We start from the raw sequence: 18085 nt of genomic DNA, 5'->3' as shown, positions 1-18085 counted from the left end.
TACATTACACTTGGTCCCTTCATCCAAGTCATTTAGATTGTAAATAGTTGAAGAACCAGCACCGATCCCTGCGGCACCCCACTAGTCACTGTTTGCCAACCGAAAAATGACCCATTTATCCCGATTCTGTTTTCTGTTAGTTAACCAATCCTCTATCCATGCCAATATATTACCCCCAACCCCGTGAGCTTTTATCTTGTGCAGTAACCTCTTGTGGCACCTTATAGAATGCCTTCTGAAAATCCAAATACACTACATCCACTGGTTCCCCCTGCTCAAAGAACTCCAGCAAATTTGTCAAACATGATTTCCCTTTCATAAAATCATGCTGACTCTGCTTGATTGAATCATGCTTTTCCAAATGTCCCACTCCCTTAATAATGGACTCCAGCATTTTTCACAACAGATGTTAGGCCAACAGGTCTATAGTTTCCTGCTTTTTGTCTACCTCCTTTTTTTTTTAAAACTACATTTGCAGTTTTCCAATCCGTTGGGACCGCCCCAGAATCCAGGGAATTTTGGTAGATTACAACCAATGCATCCACTATCTCTGCAGCCACTTCTTTTAAATGGGATAATGCAATTAATACACCATGAAAGTAATACTGCACATGAAGGACAATGAGTGCTCTTTAGTATGCCAGGGGAAAAAGCAAACAAGATCAATCAGATTTTCAATAGAAAACAATTAAAGTTATTCCCACCTGACACGATTGCTACAAAATTTTAATAGCTGAGGTCGGTTAATAAATATTGTTCTCATATCCTCTTGATCAGCCAATGAGGTTTTTTCTGAGGTATCCTCAGTTTTCTCATAACCTATAAAAGAACAAACCAAATCTAAATAGTCTCACAATGTCAAAACCATCTTTAAGTGCAAGCAGAAGAACATTAAACATATATACGACAAACGATATATTTTACACCTGTTACAGCAGTGTCGTCATGTAGGTCCCTTTTCCTCATGAACATGTACAATGTTCAATTTTAACCAAAGGTGTAGATAAGGTGGAAGCAAATATCTTTAACAAGTGCAGGACTAGAAGACACAAATACAGAATTCACAAGCCTTGAGCACAGTTACAGATTAGAAAAGAAGCATTTCCTTCAGGATAGTGGACATGTGGAACAGATTCCCAGACTAAGCAACTAATTCAGGGTCAATCAGCACTCTTAAAAAGCAGCTGAACCAAATGAGAAAGGGTGGGGGGCAGAGGGAGAGAACTAAGTTAGTGATCCCTAAAGTAGATCAATGGTACTGTAGGAGGGCCTAGTCTATGATAGAAGAATCCTAAATGAACTCTGGATGGATCAGGCACTCTGGCTAAATGGCCTTTCCTGCTCTGAATTTTAACATTCATAGCGCTCAATTTCGCCCAGTCGTTTTTGGGCGTATTACCAGAGTTGCTTCTGTTTTTCCAGGCCAGAAAATCTCCCTATTTGTGCCAAGTTTCCCCACTGTATTTTTCAAATTTTGCACCACACAGTCTGTCCAGTTGCCTTGGGGGGGGGGCTTCTGCACGTGTGGGGGGGGGGGAAAAAAGGACATTTTTGACGTTATTCCTATGGGCGTGCATGCACAGTACATTTTTAAAGAGCCAGTTGCTTGTGTAAGAACGTTGAGTACTGTGAGAACATTGGAAAAAAAAAGATCGGAGCCAAAATACAAGATGCAACGCGGTGCAAGGACCAAGAATTTCTTACAGGATGAAGTGGAGGCACTAGTTACTATGATTGAGGCCAGACGGCAGGAGCTAGACACCAGGTCACAAAAGTTCCACCCAAAGAAATGAAGAAACACTGGAACCAAGTTGCAGATAATTACTGTGCAATGGTGACCACCCCAAGGTCTGGAGGCCAGTGCAAAAAGTGGCAGGACATTGGTCTAGTTAATGCAAGTAATATTTTCATTTATTCAATACAATTGTAATGTAAATGTGACCAGCTGTATATGTCCCAACCAGCAGAAAAATACACCCTTTCTAAAAAGTTGTATTTTCATCTTTGCAGAGGAAGATGGCTCATAAAAGGGAAAGAACTCGAACAGGAGGCGGCCCAGCAAATCTGCACCCAGACACTCTTGGGAGCGAGGGTAGCTGCTTTGATGGGTCCTGCCTGGAGAAAAGCAATCACCACCGCACAAGCTGGGCCCACACTCGAGGGAGAGGGCAAGTCCTGCAAATTCCACAGTCTGGCTTTGCTAAATGTTAAGTACTGCGCGGGCTAGCCATGCTTCAGTTCATGGAGATGTCGCCATCAGCTACGCTTCGGTTGATGCAATGTGCATTCATAGTTCTTCAATTGGGAACGATGTCTGGGACTATGAGTGAGGGAATATCTTAGTCAGCAGAAACCATGTCAGTGAACATGAGGGAGTGAATGTTGCAGGTAGTGGAGACACTTTTTCTCAACATGAGGGAGGGAATGTTGGTGGTCGTTGAGACACTGTCAGGGCGCATGAGGGAGGGTATGTTGGAGTTAGTTGCTGCAAGGGAACACGCCCAGACCCCCCACGGCCATTGACAGAATCAACTGCCACTCCCACTCCAATCCCCACACCAGTCTCTGAAGAGCCCCAAGCCAGGCTCTCCAACTTGTCGCCACCGCCACCCACCCACCCCAAAAACACCAACAGGTGCACACTACCGAGATGTTAAAGAAGCTTGGTACCGACCCCAGAAACACTGTGCGGGCAGGGATGGAGGAGTCAAGACCAAGCGCGGCGGGCGGTCTCAGAATAAGGTGGAGGAGAGGTGGGTGCAGCCTTTCATTGCTATTGTTGGTGGTCATTGTTGTTCCGTTTATTCGCAAATTAAAATTTTTTAAGTTATGCAAATTTACAAGTTTACAGTTAGTAAGTGATCTTAACTGAAAACTTTAAAGTTTGATACAAAAATATTTTTATTTAGGTTAAGTACAAATGTTCATTAAACTTTTGAATAAAATATATTTTAAATTATAACTGAATCATTTGTTCCATTAACACAACATTATGGAACAGGTCCAAACAGTAAACATGATCCATGTGGAATAATTACCGCTGGGTCTTCAGGCAGCAAAGCGTTCACGAATGAGCTGCTGGCGCAAGGCTTGAGCAATTGTTCAAGGGGTACGACAGCTTGCCCTCCTCCGCCATCATGATCCAGGTTCAGGTACTTGCATGGCTTCCTCATCCTCCTCCTGCTCATCATCTGCATCTTCCTCATCAGCCACTCACTGCAGATGGGTCTTCTACAACCAGCTGCTGCTGCTTCATGGCCAAGTTATGCAGTTTGCAGCACAGTGAACTGACCGACAATCTCAGGGGAGTATTGCAAGTAGTCTCCAGAATGGTCCAGGCATCGGAAACGCTGTTTCAAGATGCCAATGGTTCTCTCTATTATGCTGTGCGTTGCAATGTGTGACATGTTTTATTCCCGGTCAGCTTCCATCCAGGGTAAGCGTAGGGGCATCATGAGCCAGGTGGCGAGGCCGCACCCATTATCTCCCAGTAGCCAGCTGTGCCCTTCTGGCTGCTGCTGAAACATAGCAGATATAACGCTCTCACGTAGAATGAATGCATCATGGGTGCTCCCAGGGTATCTTGCATCGACTGACATGATGCAATGCATGTAGTCATACACGCGCTGCATATTAATAGAGTGGAAGCCTTTTCTGTTCCTGTACATCTCAGAATCCTGCAAAGGTGCTCGCAAGGCAATGTGGGTACATTCAATGCAGCCCTGTACCTTTGGGAAGCCAGCAATCCTGGAGAAGCCCACAGCCCTGTCACACATTGCCTCGGCGGTCATGGAGAACTTTATGTAGTAATTTCTCCGGGCATATAGTGTAGCAGTCACCTGCTGAATGCAGACATGTGTTGCATGTTGAGAAATGGCACACTCATCCCCAGTTGTAGCTTGGAAGGATCCGGATGCATAGAATGAAGTGACGGTTACAGCTGCACTTTCAACTGACCAAGCAGTCCTCCTGACACTTTTAGGTTGCAGGTCTGCTTTCACCAACTCAGATCTCAGTTACAACTTCTTTGCAGAAACGCAGCCTTCTGACAGTCTGCCTCACTCGGGTGCAGGTACGAACACCTGTCTCAATATACCAGAGGTACGCAAGGCCTCCTGCCCAGCACCCTATGGTCTGAGGTTCCTCATGCAATGACGTTGAATCAATTGTCTCCTCCACAGCACCATCATGTAGAAGGCTCGCACAAGGTATAGCATTATATGTATTGCCTTCATGCTTACATTTTACCTTTGTAAAAAGCTCAAACCGGCAGGAAGGCACAGGACTGGTTCTTTGTTCCCTCTCCCCCAAGGTCTGTATGGACCACACTCAGGTCTGAGCAAGCGCAGTGATTCCTTACGATCACATTCCTTACGAGCACCTTTCTCTCTCTCTTTCCCCTCCCCCCCCCCCCCCCCCCGGGCTTGTTTTGCAGCCGAGCCCCAAGCCAGTGTCCAGACGCGGGGCCGATTCTGCCGGCCGACACTCCGACCCACCAGCCACATTTGAAGCTGTTCGTTGGTGGCATGAGTTTAAAAAACATGAAAAGTTTAGAATTCCATCAAACTTCCATCTACTCTGTTGTAAGGTAAAATAATGTCATCTTTATTATGTATATTTAAAGTGTTCTCATCTCCCCCCAAAACTTTGATGAAAAACAATGGCGTCTTTCTGCACCGATTTTTCAATGTGCACTGCTTTCTCTTAACCCACCAGAAGGTTTTTCGGGAGTGGCCAGATGATTGGATACATTTTTTTTTAGGGGCAAACTTTGAAAAATGATTAAAACTGGCGCAGACAATAGGCAACACCGCCGCCCACCCGCCATGACATAAAAAAAACGTAACTAATTCAGTTACGGTGGTGCAGATTCCTTGGGGAAACTTTAATTTAAAAACTTACGCCAAAGAAAGCACAAATGACCAGGGAAAATTGAGGCCTTAGAAACAAGGATAAAGTTTTTTTTTTAAAAAAGATAGTGAACTTTCTCTGGGATAGGATATGCATCATCAATACTGTGCATTGTGAACATCTGTAGTACCCTGACATCCTGTTTCAATAGGAGCTTTAATGAATCTTACAGATGTGACGTTTTCCTGCATTTTTTTCAACTTTCCTATCAACTTGCATTGAATGGCTTAGGATACTTTGTTTCCCAGCTATTTTTGTCTTCTCCATTTTGCATATTATTTAGCCTTTCAATTCAAGAAAGTTGGGTGAAGAAATCTTGGATTTATTAGGCAACTTATCTACATTTCTGTATGATTTAAATAGAACAAGAACAGGTCAAGCCCAAACATGTGCACAAAATTTCTTGTTGGAAACCAGGGGGGCAGGGGAGTAAGGGGTGTTGAGAATGGGATGGTACTCCAATTTCCTGGGAATGTTCTCTTTTTCTTTAATTTCCAAGAGCTTTTGTTAAGTGGTTAAGGGATTGACAAGAAAAAAAAAGACGCATTTATATAGCGCCTTTCACAACCACTGGACATCTCAAAGCGCTTTACAACAAACAAAGTACTTTTGGAGCATAGTCACGGTTGTAATGCTGGGAACACAACAGCCAATTTGCACAAATCAAGTTCCCACAAACATCAATGTTATAATGACCAGATAATCTGTTTTTGTTATGTTGATTGAGGGATAAATATTAGCCAGGACACTGGGGATAACTCCCCTGCTCTTCTTCGAAATAGTGCCATGGGGTCTTTTACATCCACCTGAGGGGGCAGACAGGGCCTCTGTTTAATGTCTCATCCAAAAGATGGCACCTCCAACAGTGCAGCACTGCACTGGAGCATCAGTCTAGATTTGTGTGCATAATCCCTGGAATGGGACTTGAACCCACAACCTTCTGACTCCGAGGCACAGCTGACAAAAAAAAATGTATACTTCAATTCAGCAGGAACTTTGCGAATTAGGTAACAACTCAAAAATGCTCTTATTTTTCCAAGCATTTTGCATCTCCAATTAGAAAACATCTTCTCTGGTTCCTAGATTGTTATACAAGTGTTTGGGCGTGTGTGCTGCTAAATATGGAGCCATAGCTCATCAATATTAGGCATGTCCACGATTAGAATCTTGGAGCAATGAAGGAGTTTTAAAGTTTTATGTTGGACTCTAATCCTCTTTTTTCAGGATGTTTTTTTTTCCCCTTAGGATTTTTTATTTGAGACGTGTGATAGCGTCTCCTGTCCTGAAGCATTGAATGTAATGTTTAAGCATCTCAATCAGAAACTAGAGAAAATCCTGGAATAGGTATGGAATTATTAGTCCCCTTATTCATTTTTTTTATGCTAATGTCTCTAACACAAACTCCTCTACTTCAATGCCGCTACAAAGATTATGTTGCCTGTAGTCAGGGTCACTCCAGTTTCCTTCAAAACTACAAACACCAAAACAAAAGCACATAGATGTACAGTGGAAACGGAGTTTAAAAAAACACTTAGATATCACTGTTGATTAGTCGGAAAATGCTCAACACATACACGACATTTCGTTAAATGCAATTTTAGGGGAGATGGTAACCATTTAAAATAAGTGGGTTAACACTTGCATTAAAATACAGGTTGAACCTCACTTATCCAGAACCCTCGGGACCTGGCCTGTTCTGGATAGGGATTTTTCCGGATGAAGGGTGGTCACTTTAAATTGGATGGGCACAGGTACTGAGCAAGGGGATATCTGGGCTGGCTGGTTTCGGGCTGGGAGTGCGGCAGAGATCTTCGGTGTGGGGGGGGGGGGGGGGGCGGGCAGTGGATCGCAGGATCAGGCCAGTGATTGCAGGAGTTGGCAGTGAGGAAGGACTTCAATTTGTTCATGTCAGAGTTCTGTGCATGCGCCACCCGATGGACGGGAATGGTGCTGAACGAGGGGTCGTTCCAGAGAAGGGAGGTTCATCCTGCAGTAGGCAATGTAATGCGATATGTTAAGTGGTTGTCTGCCATCACCAACAGTAATTTCTAGGTGAGTGCATTCAGCACATATATTTCACAGATTTACTAGTGACAAAAATAAAGAGGGCTGCTTCAATTACATACTGTAACATCTTAATGCTGCAGATGGATACTGTACCAGGACATTACCTCACCTGATGCTGGAGTAACCATTATAATTTGGATTCTTACAGTATCGATTTTGCATTCTATGATCATAGTGCTTCCCACAAAGGGACCTGTTCCCTTGACCAGGAAATATGCTTCTTACAAATTCTGTCCTTATAAAATTAACCTCATCCTCTATATGCATTTAAACTTTTATCTTTCCCTGTGCTAAGTGCTAAAAAAACACTTCCCTAAGTGAGCCCCCACTCCTAACAAACTGCAGCATACCATACATGTCTCAGCAATTGCAACAAGTCCAGAGGATCAACAAATCGAAAGGTGATGTCACAGCCAAGGGGGCAAGTGATTGGGAAGTAGGTTTTCTTTATCAGTAAGTAACATTTAGCATTGTTGTTGCCAAATTAAGTTAATCTAAGGGTTAATTCATGGCAGGAGAGCTCGGACACGTGTTGTGCTCCTCCTGTACTATGTGGGAAGTCAGGGACGCTTCAGGTGTCCCCGAGGACTACATGTGTGGGAAGTGTATCCACCTCCAGCTCCTGACAGACCGCATTGCAGCACAGGAGCTGCGGGTGGATTCACTCTGGAGCATCCACGATGCTGAGAATGACGTGAATAGCACGTTTATCGAGTTGGTCTTACCGCAAGTAAAGGCTACACAGCCAGAACGGGGATGGGTGACCAAGAGCAGTGGAAGGCAGGTAGTGCATGGGGTCCCCTGCAGTCATCCCCCTGCAAAACAGATACACCACTTTGGGTACTGTTGAGGGGGATGACTCATCAGGAGAGGGCAGCAGCAGCCAAGTCCATGGCACCGTGGGTGGCTCTGCTGCACAGGAGGGCAGGAAAAAGAGTGGGAGCGCGATAGTGATAGGGGATTCGATTGTAAGGGGAATAGATAGGCATTTCTGCGGCCGCAACCGAGACTCAAGGATGGCACGTTGCCTCCTGGAGCAAGGGCCAAGGATGTCACGGAGCGGGTGCAGGACATTCTGAAAAGGGAGGGTGAACAGCCAGTTGTCGTGGTGCATATAGGTACCAACGATATAGGTAAAAAACAGGATGCAGTCCTACGAAACAAATTTAGGGAGCAGCGAACTAAATTTAAAAAGTAGGACCTCAAAAGTAGTAATCTCAGGATTGTTACCAGTGCCACGTGCTAGTCAGTAGGAATCCCAGGATAACTCAGATGAATAAGTGACTTGAGCAGTGGTGCAAGAGGGAGGGATTCAAATTCCTGGGACATTGGAACCTGTTCTGGGGAGGTGGGACCAGTACAAACTGGACAGTCTGCACCTGGGCAGGACCGGAACCAATGTCCTAGGGGGAGTGTTTGCTAGTGCTGTTGGGGAAGAGTTAAACTAACATGGCAGGGGGATGGGAACCTATGCAGGGAGACAGAGGGAAAGAAAATGGAGGCAGAAGCAAAAGATAGAAAGGAGAATAGTAAATGGAGGGCAGAGAAACCAAAGGCAAAAAACAAAAAAGGGCCACATTACACCAAAATTCTAAAGGGGCAAAGTGTGTTAAAAAGACAAGCCTGAAGGCTCTGTGCCTCAATGCAAGGATTATTCGGAATAAGGTGGATGAATTAACTGCACAGATAGCAGTTAACAGATATGATGTAATTGGCATCAGAGACATGGCTCCAGGGTGACCAAGGCTGGGAACTCAACATCCAGGGGTATTCAACATTTAGGAAGGATAGACAGAGGAAAAGGAGGCGGGGTGGCGCTGCTGGTTAAAGAGGAATTTAATGCAATAGTAAGGAAGGACATTAGCTTGGTTGATGTGGAATCTGTATGGATGGAGCTGCAGAATAACAGAGCAGAAAACGCTAGTGGGAGTTGTGTACAGACCACCAAACAGTAGTAGTGAGGCTGGGGACAGCATCAAACAAAAAGGGATGTGTGCAATAAAGGTACAGCAGTTAGCATGGGCAACTTTAATCTACATATTGATTGGGCTAACCAAACTGGTACCAATGCAGTGGAGGAGGATTTCCTGGAGTGCATTAGGGACGGTTTTCTCGACCAATATGTCGAGGAACCAACTAGAGAGCTGGCCATCCTAGACTGGATGATGTGTAATGAGAAGGGACTAATTAGCAATCTTGTTGTGCGAGGCCCCTTGGGGAAGAATGACCATAATATGGTAGAATATTTTATTAAGATGGAGAGTGACAGTTAATTCGGAAACTAGGGTCCTGAACTTAAGGAACAGTAACTTCGACGGTATGAGACATGAATTGGTTAGAATAGACTGGCAAAGGATACTTGACAGTGGATAAGCAATGGCAAACATTTAAAGATCACATGGATGAACTTCAGCAATTGTACATCCCTGTCTGGAGTAAAAATAAAACAGGGAAGGTGGCTCAACCGTGGCTAACAAGGGAAATTAAGGATAGTGTTAAAACCAAGGAAGAGGCATATAAATTGGCCAGAAAAAGCAGCAAACCCAAGGACTGGCAGAAATTTAGAATTCAAAGGGTTTAATTAAGAGGGGGAAAATATAGAGTACGAGAGGAAGCTTGCAGGGAACCTAAAAACTGGCTGCAAAAGCTTCTATAAATGTGTGAGGAGAAAGATTAGTCAAGGCAAACGTAGGTCCCTTGCAGTCAGATTCAGGTGAATTTATAATGGGGAACAAAGAAATGGCAGACCAATTGAACAAATACTTCAGTTCTGTCTTCATGAAGGAAGACACAAATAACCTTCCGGATGTACTAGGGGACCGAGGGTCTAGTGAGAAGGAGGAACTGAAGGATATCCTTATAAAAGCAGGAAATTGTGTTAGGGAAATTAATGGGATTGAAGACCGATAAATCCCCAGGCCGGATAGTCTGCATTCCAGAGTACTTAAGGAAGTGGCCATAGAATAGTGGATGCATTGGTGATCATTTTCCAATAGTCTATCGACTCTGGATCAGTTCCTATGGACTGGAAGGTAGCTAATGTAACACCACTTTTTAAAAAAAGGAGGGAGAGAGAAAACAGGGAATTATAGATCAGTTAGCCTGACATCAGTTGTGGGGAAAATGTTGGAATCAATCATTAAGGGTAAAATAGCAGCACATTTGGAAAGCAGTGACAGGATCGATCCAAGTCAGCATGGATTTATGAAGGGGAAATCATGCTTGATAAATCTTCTGGAATTTTTTGAGGATGTAACTAGCAGAGTGGACAAGGGAGAACCAGTGGATGTGGTGTATTTGGACTTTCAAAAGGCTTTTGATAAGGTCCCGCACAAGAGATTGGTGTGCAAAATCAAAGCACATGGTATCGGGGGTAATGTACTGACGTGGATTGAGAACTGATTGGCAGACAGGAAGCAGAGAGTCGGGATAAACGGGTCCTTTTCAGAATGGCAGGCAGTGACTAGTGGAGTGCCGCAGGGCTCAGTGCTGGGACCCTAGATCTTTACAATATACATCAATGATTTGGATGAAGGAATTGAGTAATATCTCAAGTTTGCAGATGACACTAAACTGGGTGGCGGTGTGAGCTGTGAGGAGGACGATAAGAGGCTGCAGGGTGACTTGGACAGGTTAGGTGAGTGGACAAACGCATGGCAGATGCAGTATAATGTGGATAAATGTGAGGTTATCCATTTTGGGGGCAAAAACACGAAGGCAGATTATCTGAATGGTGGCAGATTAGGAAAAGGGGGGGTGCAACGAGACCTGGGTGTCATGGTACATCAGTCATTGAAAGTTGGCATGCAGGTACAGCAGGCAATGAAGGCAGCAAATGGTATGTTGGCCTTCATAGCTAGGGGATTTGAGTATAGGAGTGGGGAGGTCTTACTGCACTTGTACAGGGCCTTGGTGAGGCCTCACCTGGAATATTGTGTACAGTTTTGGTCTCCTAATCTGAGGAAGGATGTTCTTGCTATTGAGGGAGTGCAGCAAAGGTTCACCAGACTGAATCCAGGGATGGCTGGACTGTCATATGAAGAGAGACTGGATCAACTGGGCCTTTATTCACAGGAGTTTAGAAGGATGAGAGTGGATCTCATAGAAACGTGTAAGATTCTGATGGGACTGGACAGATTCGATGCGGGAAGAATGTTCCCAATGTTGGGGAAGTTCAGAACCAGGGCACATAGTCTTAGGATAAGGGGTAGGCCATTTAGGACTGAGATGAGGAGAAACTTCTTCACCCAGAGTTGCTAACCTGTGGAATTCCCTGTCGCAGAGAGGAGTTGAATATATCGAATGAACTGGCATCGAGAGAGATTGATATGGCCCTTACGGCTAGAGATCAAGGGGTATGGAGAGAAAGCAGGAAAGGGGTACTGAGGGAATGATCAGTCCTGATCTTATTGAATGGCGGTGCAGGCTCAAAGGGCCGAATGACCTACGCCTGCACCTATTTTTCTATGTTTCTAAAAATCTTCGTTGTATTCAACTTATTGGATATATCACATGCCCTTCATGATCCCCTCAAATTCAGAAAATGGTACATCACTTATACTATGAGCTATCAAAAGGATACTATTATATATGGTTAGAGAGTCTGACTGGATAGTGAGAGCTCAAACTAAAGTGTGACCTTAGTCTTTTAGTGCAGATCTCCAGAGTGCCTCTCCAGCTTGTGAGGCCTCTTTAAGTACCTGGGCTCCCAAGGGATTATGGGATCCCTTGGGATGACAGGGGATATGCCTTCTGGTGACTGTACAAGGTATATGCAAGTTTACCTATGGAACACTCCCCCCGCAAAGTCAACAGTGTAACTATTTGCAAGGCAAGACGATCTGGGGGCCTTCTTTCCCCGATTGATCGTCTCAGTGCAGATGCTGGTATTGGTGAACTGTCTGTTGGGCCCTCGCTGGGCTGCATGCAGCTGGCCTTGCTGGGCTGCCTGGTGTGGCGAGACCTGCTGGGCTGCTGCAAATGATGTGTTCTGCTTCGTTGCCAAGCGCTGTGTCGGTTGCCACTGGTGTGTATGTTGGGGGGTCCAAAGGTGTTCGGGTCCAAGGTGGGTTGCTCTGGATAGTCCATGATTCTGAGTTTGATTTGGTCCAAGTGTTTCCGGTAAATGAGTCCATTTGAAAGTTTGACCCGAAACACCCTGCTCTGGCTTTGGCCACGAGTGCCGGGAAGCCACTTGGGACCTTGTCCATAATTCAATTTCGTGTGACACATTTGTGCTGTCATATGTACTTTGTTGAAGCCACCTGCTCTCTATCTGTTCATGTAGATCAAGGTGAACTAATGAGAGCCTTGTCTTAAACGCCCTTTTCATGAGCAGTTCAGCAGGTGGAATCCCAGTGAGCGAGTGGGATCTCGTGTGGTAACTGAGCAGGACTCGGGATAGGCGAGTCTGCAGTGAGCCTTCAGGTTACTCTCCAAGCCCTGCTTGATCATTTGCACTGCTCTCTCTGCCTGACCATTGGATGCTGGTTTGAACAGGGCAGATGCAACATGTTTGATCCTGTTATGGGTCATGAATTCTTTGAACTTGGCACTGGTAAAACATGGCCCTTTGTCACTCACAAGGACATCGGGTAGTCCGTGCATGGCAAACATGGCCCACAGGCTTTCAGTGGTGGCAGCGGACATGCTTGCCGACATTATCTCACGTTTAATCCATTTGGAGTACGCATCTACAACCACGAGGAACATTTTACCCAAAAACGGGCCTGCATAGTTGACATGGACCCTGGTTTGGAGTGCCAAGACCATAAACTTAGTGGCGCCTCCCTGGGTGCATTGCTTAACTGCGAGCATGTGTTACATCTGTGCACACAGGACTCCGTCCACATCGATACCGGGCCACCACACGTGGGATCTGGCTATCGCTTTCATCATTACGATGCCTGGATGGGTACTGTGGAGGTCACTGATGGTGTCTCTGCCCTTCTGGGAACCACTACCCGATTGCCCCACAGAAGGCAGTCTGCCTTTATCGACATTTCATCTTTGCGCCACTGGAACGGCTTTATCTCTTCCTGCATTTCCACTGGGACACTGGCTCAGCTCCCATGAAGCACAGTTTTTCAACTCGGGACAGTAACGGGTCCTTGTTCGTCAAGGTTCTAATCTGTCGGGCAGTGACAGGTGGTTACTCACTCAAATGCTTCCATAACCATGACTAAATCATGACACAATCTGTGGGCTACACCATTTCCACCCCCGTGGGCAATGGTAGCCTGAGAGCATCGGCAAAGTTCTGTGGCAGATGGCGTAGTTGTTTGTCGACAATATGAGCACCCATCTCTGGATGCGAGCCAATGCATTCGTATTTACCCCCTTACTCCCAGAAAACAGGGATATCAGTGGCTTATGGTCAGTTTCCAATTCAAATTTTAGCCCAGATATTCATGTATTTTCTTTACCCCATGGACACACGCCAACGCTTCTTTTTCAATCATGCTGTAGTCTCAGCCTTAGACAGACTCCTGGATGCAGAAGCAACCGATCGCAATTTTCCAAAATTAGCTTGTTGCAATACACACCAAAAGCCATACGACGATGCATCACATGCTAGTACCAAACGTTTACATGGGTCCTGCAACACAAGCAATTTGTTTGTAAAAGCTAGAAAATTGTTATGCTCAAAGGCATTTTCTTGGCTTTTGCCCCAAAACCATTAGTCTCCTTTACGCAGTAAGGCGTGCAGTGGTTCCAAGTGCATTAAGACGCGGTAAGAAGTTAACAAAATAGTTCAGGAGTCCTAGAAATGACCGCAGCTCCGACACGTTCTCGATTGGCTCAGTCTTTGAATCGGTGGGCCTGATGCCGTCCGCCGCGATTCTTCTCCCCAGGAACTCCACTTCAAGCGCCAGTAAAACACACTTCAAGCGTTTTAATCTGAGCCCCACGGTTGAGTCGATTAAGAACCTCCTCCAGGTTCTGCAGATGCTCGCTTGTGTCCCGACCTGTAACTAAGATATCGTCCTGGAAGACCACCTTGCGCGGGACCAACTTCACTAAGCTTTCCATGTTTTTCTGGAATATCGCTGCCGCTGATCTAATTCCAAACAGGCATCTGTTATAAAAGAAGAGACCTTTGTGCGTGTTGATGCAGGTGAGGGCCTTCGATGATTCCTCCAGCTACTGTGTCATGTAGGCCGAGGTCAAGTCCAGCTTTGTAAACGTCTTTCCTCCAGCCAGCGTAGCAAAAAGGTAGGCGGCCTTTGGTAGTGGGTATTGGTCCTGCATGGAGAAACGAGAGATAGTTACTTTGTAATCACCACAGATTGCCATCTCCCTTGAGGACAGGAGCGATCGGACTGGCCCACTCGTTGAATTCGATCAGCAAAATGATGCCCTCTCTTTGCAGCCAGTCTAACTCGATCTCTACCCTCTCTCTCATGTACAGTACTGCTCTCGCCTTGTGATGGATGGGTCGCGCCCCTGGAATTAGGTGGATCTGCACTTTTGCTCCTTGGAACTTCCCGATGCCTGGTTCGAACAGTGAAGGGAACTTGCTTAAGACCTGTGCATGCGAAGTGTCGTCAGCGGGCGAGAGCGCTCGGACGTTGTCCCAGTTCCAGCGTATCTTTCCCAGCCAGCTCCTGCTGAGCAGTGTGGAACCATCGCCCGGTACCACCCAGAGTGGTAGCTTGTGCACCGCTCCATCGTAGGAGACCTTTACAGTAGCACTGCCGATTACAGGAATCAGTTCTTGTGTAAGTTCAGTTTTGTGCGAATGGGAGTCAAGACTGGCCTTAAGGCCTTGCTGCACCACAATTTCTCGAAAGTTTTTTTGCTCATAATGGACTGGCTCCTGCCCGTGTCCAGGTCCATTGATAACGGGAGTCAATTTAGTTCACCATTCACCATTATCAGAGTACACTTTGCGGTGAAATTGTGCATCCCATATACCTCTGCCTCCTCGATTTGAGGCTCTGGTTTGTCATGATCTGCCGTGGATCTGTCCTCCTCTGCAACATGATAATTTTAAGGTGTTAATGGCCTTGCATTCATCATCCTTGATGGTGGACTCAAGACATCTGCGGACATGAAGCTGCAGGCATGTAGAGCCTGCCCTGTACGTTGTGATTTGAAAACACCACCACTTTGTTCACAGTACTTGTAGCAGCACTTGTGTGCTGAGATTTTTGCTTAGTATTGTCACTGGTGGCAATGAACGCCTGGGCTATCGCTATGGCCTTACTCAAGGTTGGGGTCTCTACAGTCAAAAGTTTGTGAAGTATCATTTCATGGCCAATGCCAAGTATGAAAAAGTCTGAGCATGTGCTCCAAATTTGCAATGTCCTGCAAGGCGTCTTAGTTCAGCGACATAACTCGCCACTTCCTGGCCTTCAGACCTTCTGTTGGCGCAGAACCGATACCTTGCCATCAGAACGCTTTCCTTCGGGTTCAGATGCTCCCGGACCAGTGTGCACAAATCATCACATGATTTCTCTGTGGGTTTCGCTGGAGCAAGCAAGTTTTTCATGAGGTCATATGTTGGTGCCCCACAGACAGTGAGGAGAATCGCTCTTCGTTTGGCAGCTTTCGCTTGTCCTTCCAGCTCATTGGCCATGAAGTATTGGTCGAGTCGCTCCACAAAGGTTTCCCAATCATCTCCCGCCGAGAATTTCTCCAAGATGTCCACTGTTCTCTATCGTTGGGTTCGTCATTTGTATCTCGTCACCAGTTGTTATGTAAGAAGAGAGTCTGACTGGCTACTGTGAGCTCAAAGTAAAGTGTGACCGTAGTCTTTTATTGCAGGTCTCCAGAGTGCCTCTCCAGCCTGTGAGGCCTCCGTAAGTACCTGTGCTCCCAAGGGAGCATGGGATCGCTTGGGACTCCAGGGGATGAGCCCTCTGGTGGCTGTACAGAGTATATACAAGTTTACATATATAACAGATACCACCTACCAATGTGAAGGAGATCACATCACAATGTTATGTAATCTACAGTGCAGCAAGAATGGGCTTGTGTTTTATCCCTTGGTCTCACTACATTTACCTAAACATTAGCCAGGTAAACTCTGAGGTCTGCATTCCCAGAGTGTCTACTGACGTACCCAAGGAATGTATCTCGTGATTATCTTATCACATTTCTGTTTGTGGGACCTTGCTCTCCACAAGTTGGCTGCCACATTCCCTACATTACAACAGTGACTACACTTAAAGTATTTCATTGGCTGTAAAGCACTTTGGGACATCCGGAGTTCATAGTGTTATTTAAATAGAAATCCTTTTTTCCTTGTGTAAACATAGAAACATAGAAAATAGGTGCAGGAGTAGGCCATTCAATGAGTTCATGGCTGAACATTCAACTTCAGTACCCCATTCCTGCTTTCTCGCCATACCCCTTGATCCCCCTAGTAGTAAGGACCTCATCTAACTCCTTTTTGAATATATTTAGTGAATTGGCCTCAACAACTTTCTGTGGTAGAGAATTCCACAGGTTCAGCACTCTGGGTGAAGAAGTTCCTCCGCATCTCGGTCCTAAATGGCTTACCCCTTATCCTTAGACTGTGACCTCTGGTTCTGGACTTCCCCAACATTGGGAACATTCTTCCTGCATCTAACCTGTCTAACCCCGTCAGAATTTTAAATGTTTCTATGAGGTCCCCTCTCATTCTTCTGAACTCCAGTGAATACAAGCCCAGTTGATCCAGTCTTTCTTGATAGGTCAGTCCCGCCATCCCGGGAATCAGTCTGGTGAACCTTCACTGCACTCCCTCAATAGCAAGAATGTCCTTCCTCAGGTTAGGAGACCAAAACTGTACACAATACTCCAGGTGTGGCCTCACCAAGGCCCTGTACAACTGTAGCAACACCTCCCTGCCCCTGTACTCAAATCCCCTTGCTATGAAGGCCAACATGCCATTTGCTTTCTTAACCACCTGCTGCACCTGCATGCCAACCTTCAATGACTGATGTACCATGACACCCAGGTCTCTTTGCACCTCCCCTTTTCCTAATCTGTCACCATTCAGATAATAGTCTGTCTCTGTTTTTACCACCAAAGTGGATAACCTCACATTTATCCACATTATACTTCATCTGCCATGCATTTGCCCACTCACCTAACCAAGTCACTCTGCAGCCTCACAGCATCTTCCTCGCAGCTCACACTGCCACCCAACTTAGTGTCATCCGCAAATTTGGAGATACTACATTTAATCCCCTCATCTAAATCATTAATGTACAGTGTAAACAGCTGGGGCCCCAGCACAGAACCTTGCGGTACCCCACTAGTCACTGCCTGCCATTCTGAAAAGTACCCATTTACTCCTACTCTTTGCTTCCTGTCTGACAACCAGTTCTCAATCCATGTCAGTACACTACCCCCAATCCCATGTGCTCGAACTTTGCACATCAATCTCTTGTGTGGGACTTTGTCGAAAGCCTTCTGAAAGTCCAAATATACCACATCAACTGGTTCTCCTTTGTCCACTTTACTGGAAACATCCTCAAAATTCCAGAAGATTTGTCAAGCATGATTTCCCTTTCACAAATCCATGCTGACTTGGACCTATCATGTCACCTCTTTCCAAATGCACTATGACATCCTTAATAATTGATTCCATCATTTTACCCACTACCGATGTCAGGCTGACCGGTCTATAATTCCCTGTTTTCTCTCCCTCCTTTTTTAAAAAGTGGGGTTACATTGGCTACCCTCCACTCTATAGGAACTGATCCAGAGTCAATGGAATGTTGGAAAATGACTGTCAACGCATCCACTATTTCCAAGGCCACCTCCTTAAGTACTCTGGGATGCAGTCCATCAGGCCCTGGGGATTTATCGGCCTTCAATCCCATCAATTTCCCCAACACAATTTCCCGGCTAATAAGAATTTCCCTCAGTTCCTCCTCCTTACTAGACCCTCTGACCCCTTTTACATCCGGAAGGTTGTTTGTGTCCTCCTTAGTGAATACCGAACCAGTACTTGTTCAATTGGTCTGCCATTTCTTTGTTCCCAGTTAGGACTTCCCCTGATTCTGACCGCAGGGGACCTACGTTTGTCTTTACTAACCTTTTTTCTCTTTACATACCTATAGAAACTTTTGCAATCCGTCTTAATGTTCCCTGCAAGCTTCTTCTCATACTC

General features: G+C 45.6%; 1 protein-coding gene across 5 annotated transcripts in view; it reads right to left on the bottom strand.

The window, feature by feature from the left end:
• The window catches only part of atp8a1 (ATPase phospholipid transporting 8A1), a 509869-nt gene that overhangs the window by 418083 nt on the left and 73701 nt on the right, over positions 1 to 18085 (bottom strand). For all 5 annotated transcript variants that reach the window (XM_070870244.1, XM_070870234.1, XM_070870228.1 and 2 more), the window contains exon 2: positions 705 to 819. In XM_070870244.1, coding sequence (XP_070726345.1) covers positions 705 to 819 — 115 coding nt within the window. The remainder of the gene's footprint in view (positions 1 to 704; positions 820 to 18085) is intronic.

This window comes from Pristiophorus japonicus, chromosome 2 (assembly GCF_044704955.1).
Source record: "Pristiophorus japonicus isolate sPriJap1 chromosome 2, sPriJap1.hap1, whole genome shotgun sequence".
Classification (NCBI taxonomy): Eukaryota; Metazoa; Chordata; class Chondrichthyes; family Pristiophoridae; genus Pristiophorus; species Pristiophorus japonicus.
This window is presented reverse-complemented; position numbering and strand designations above follow the sequence as displayed.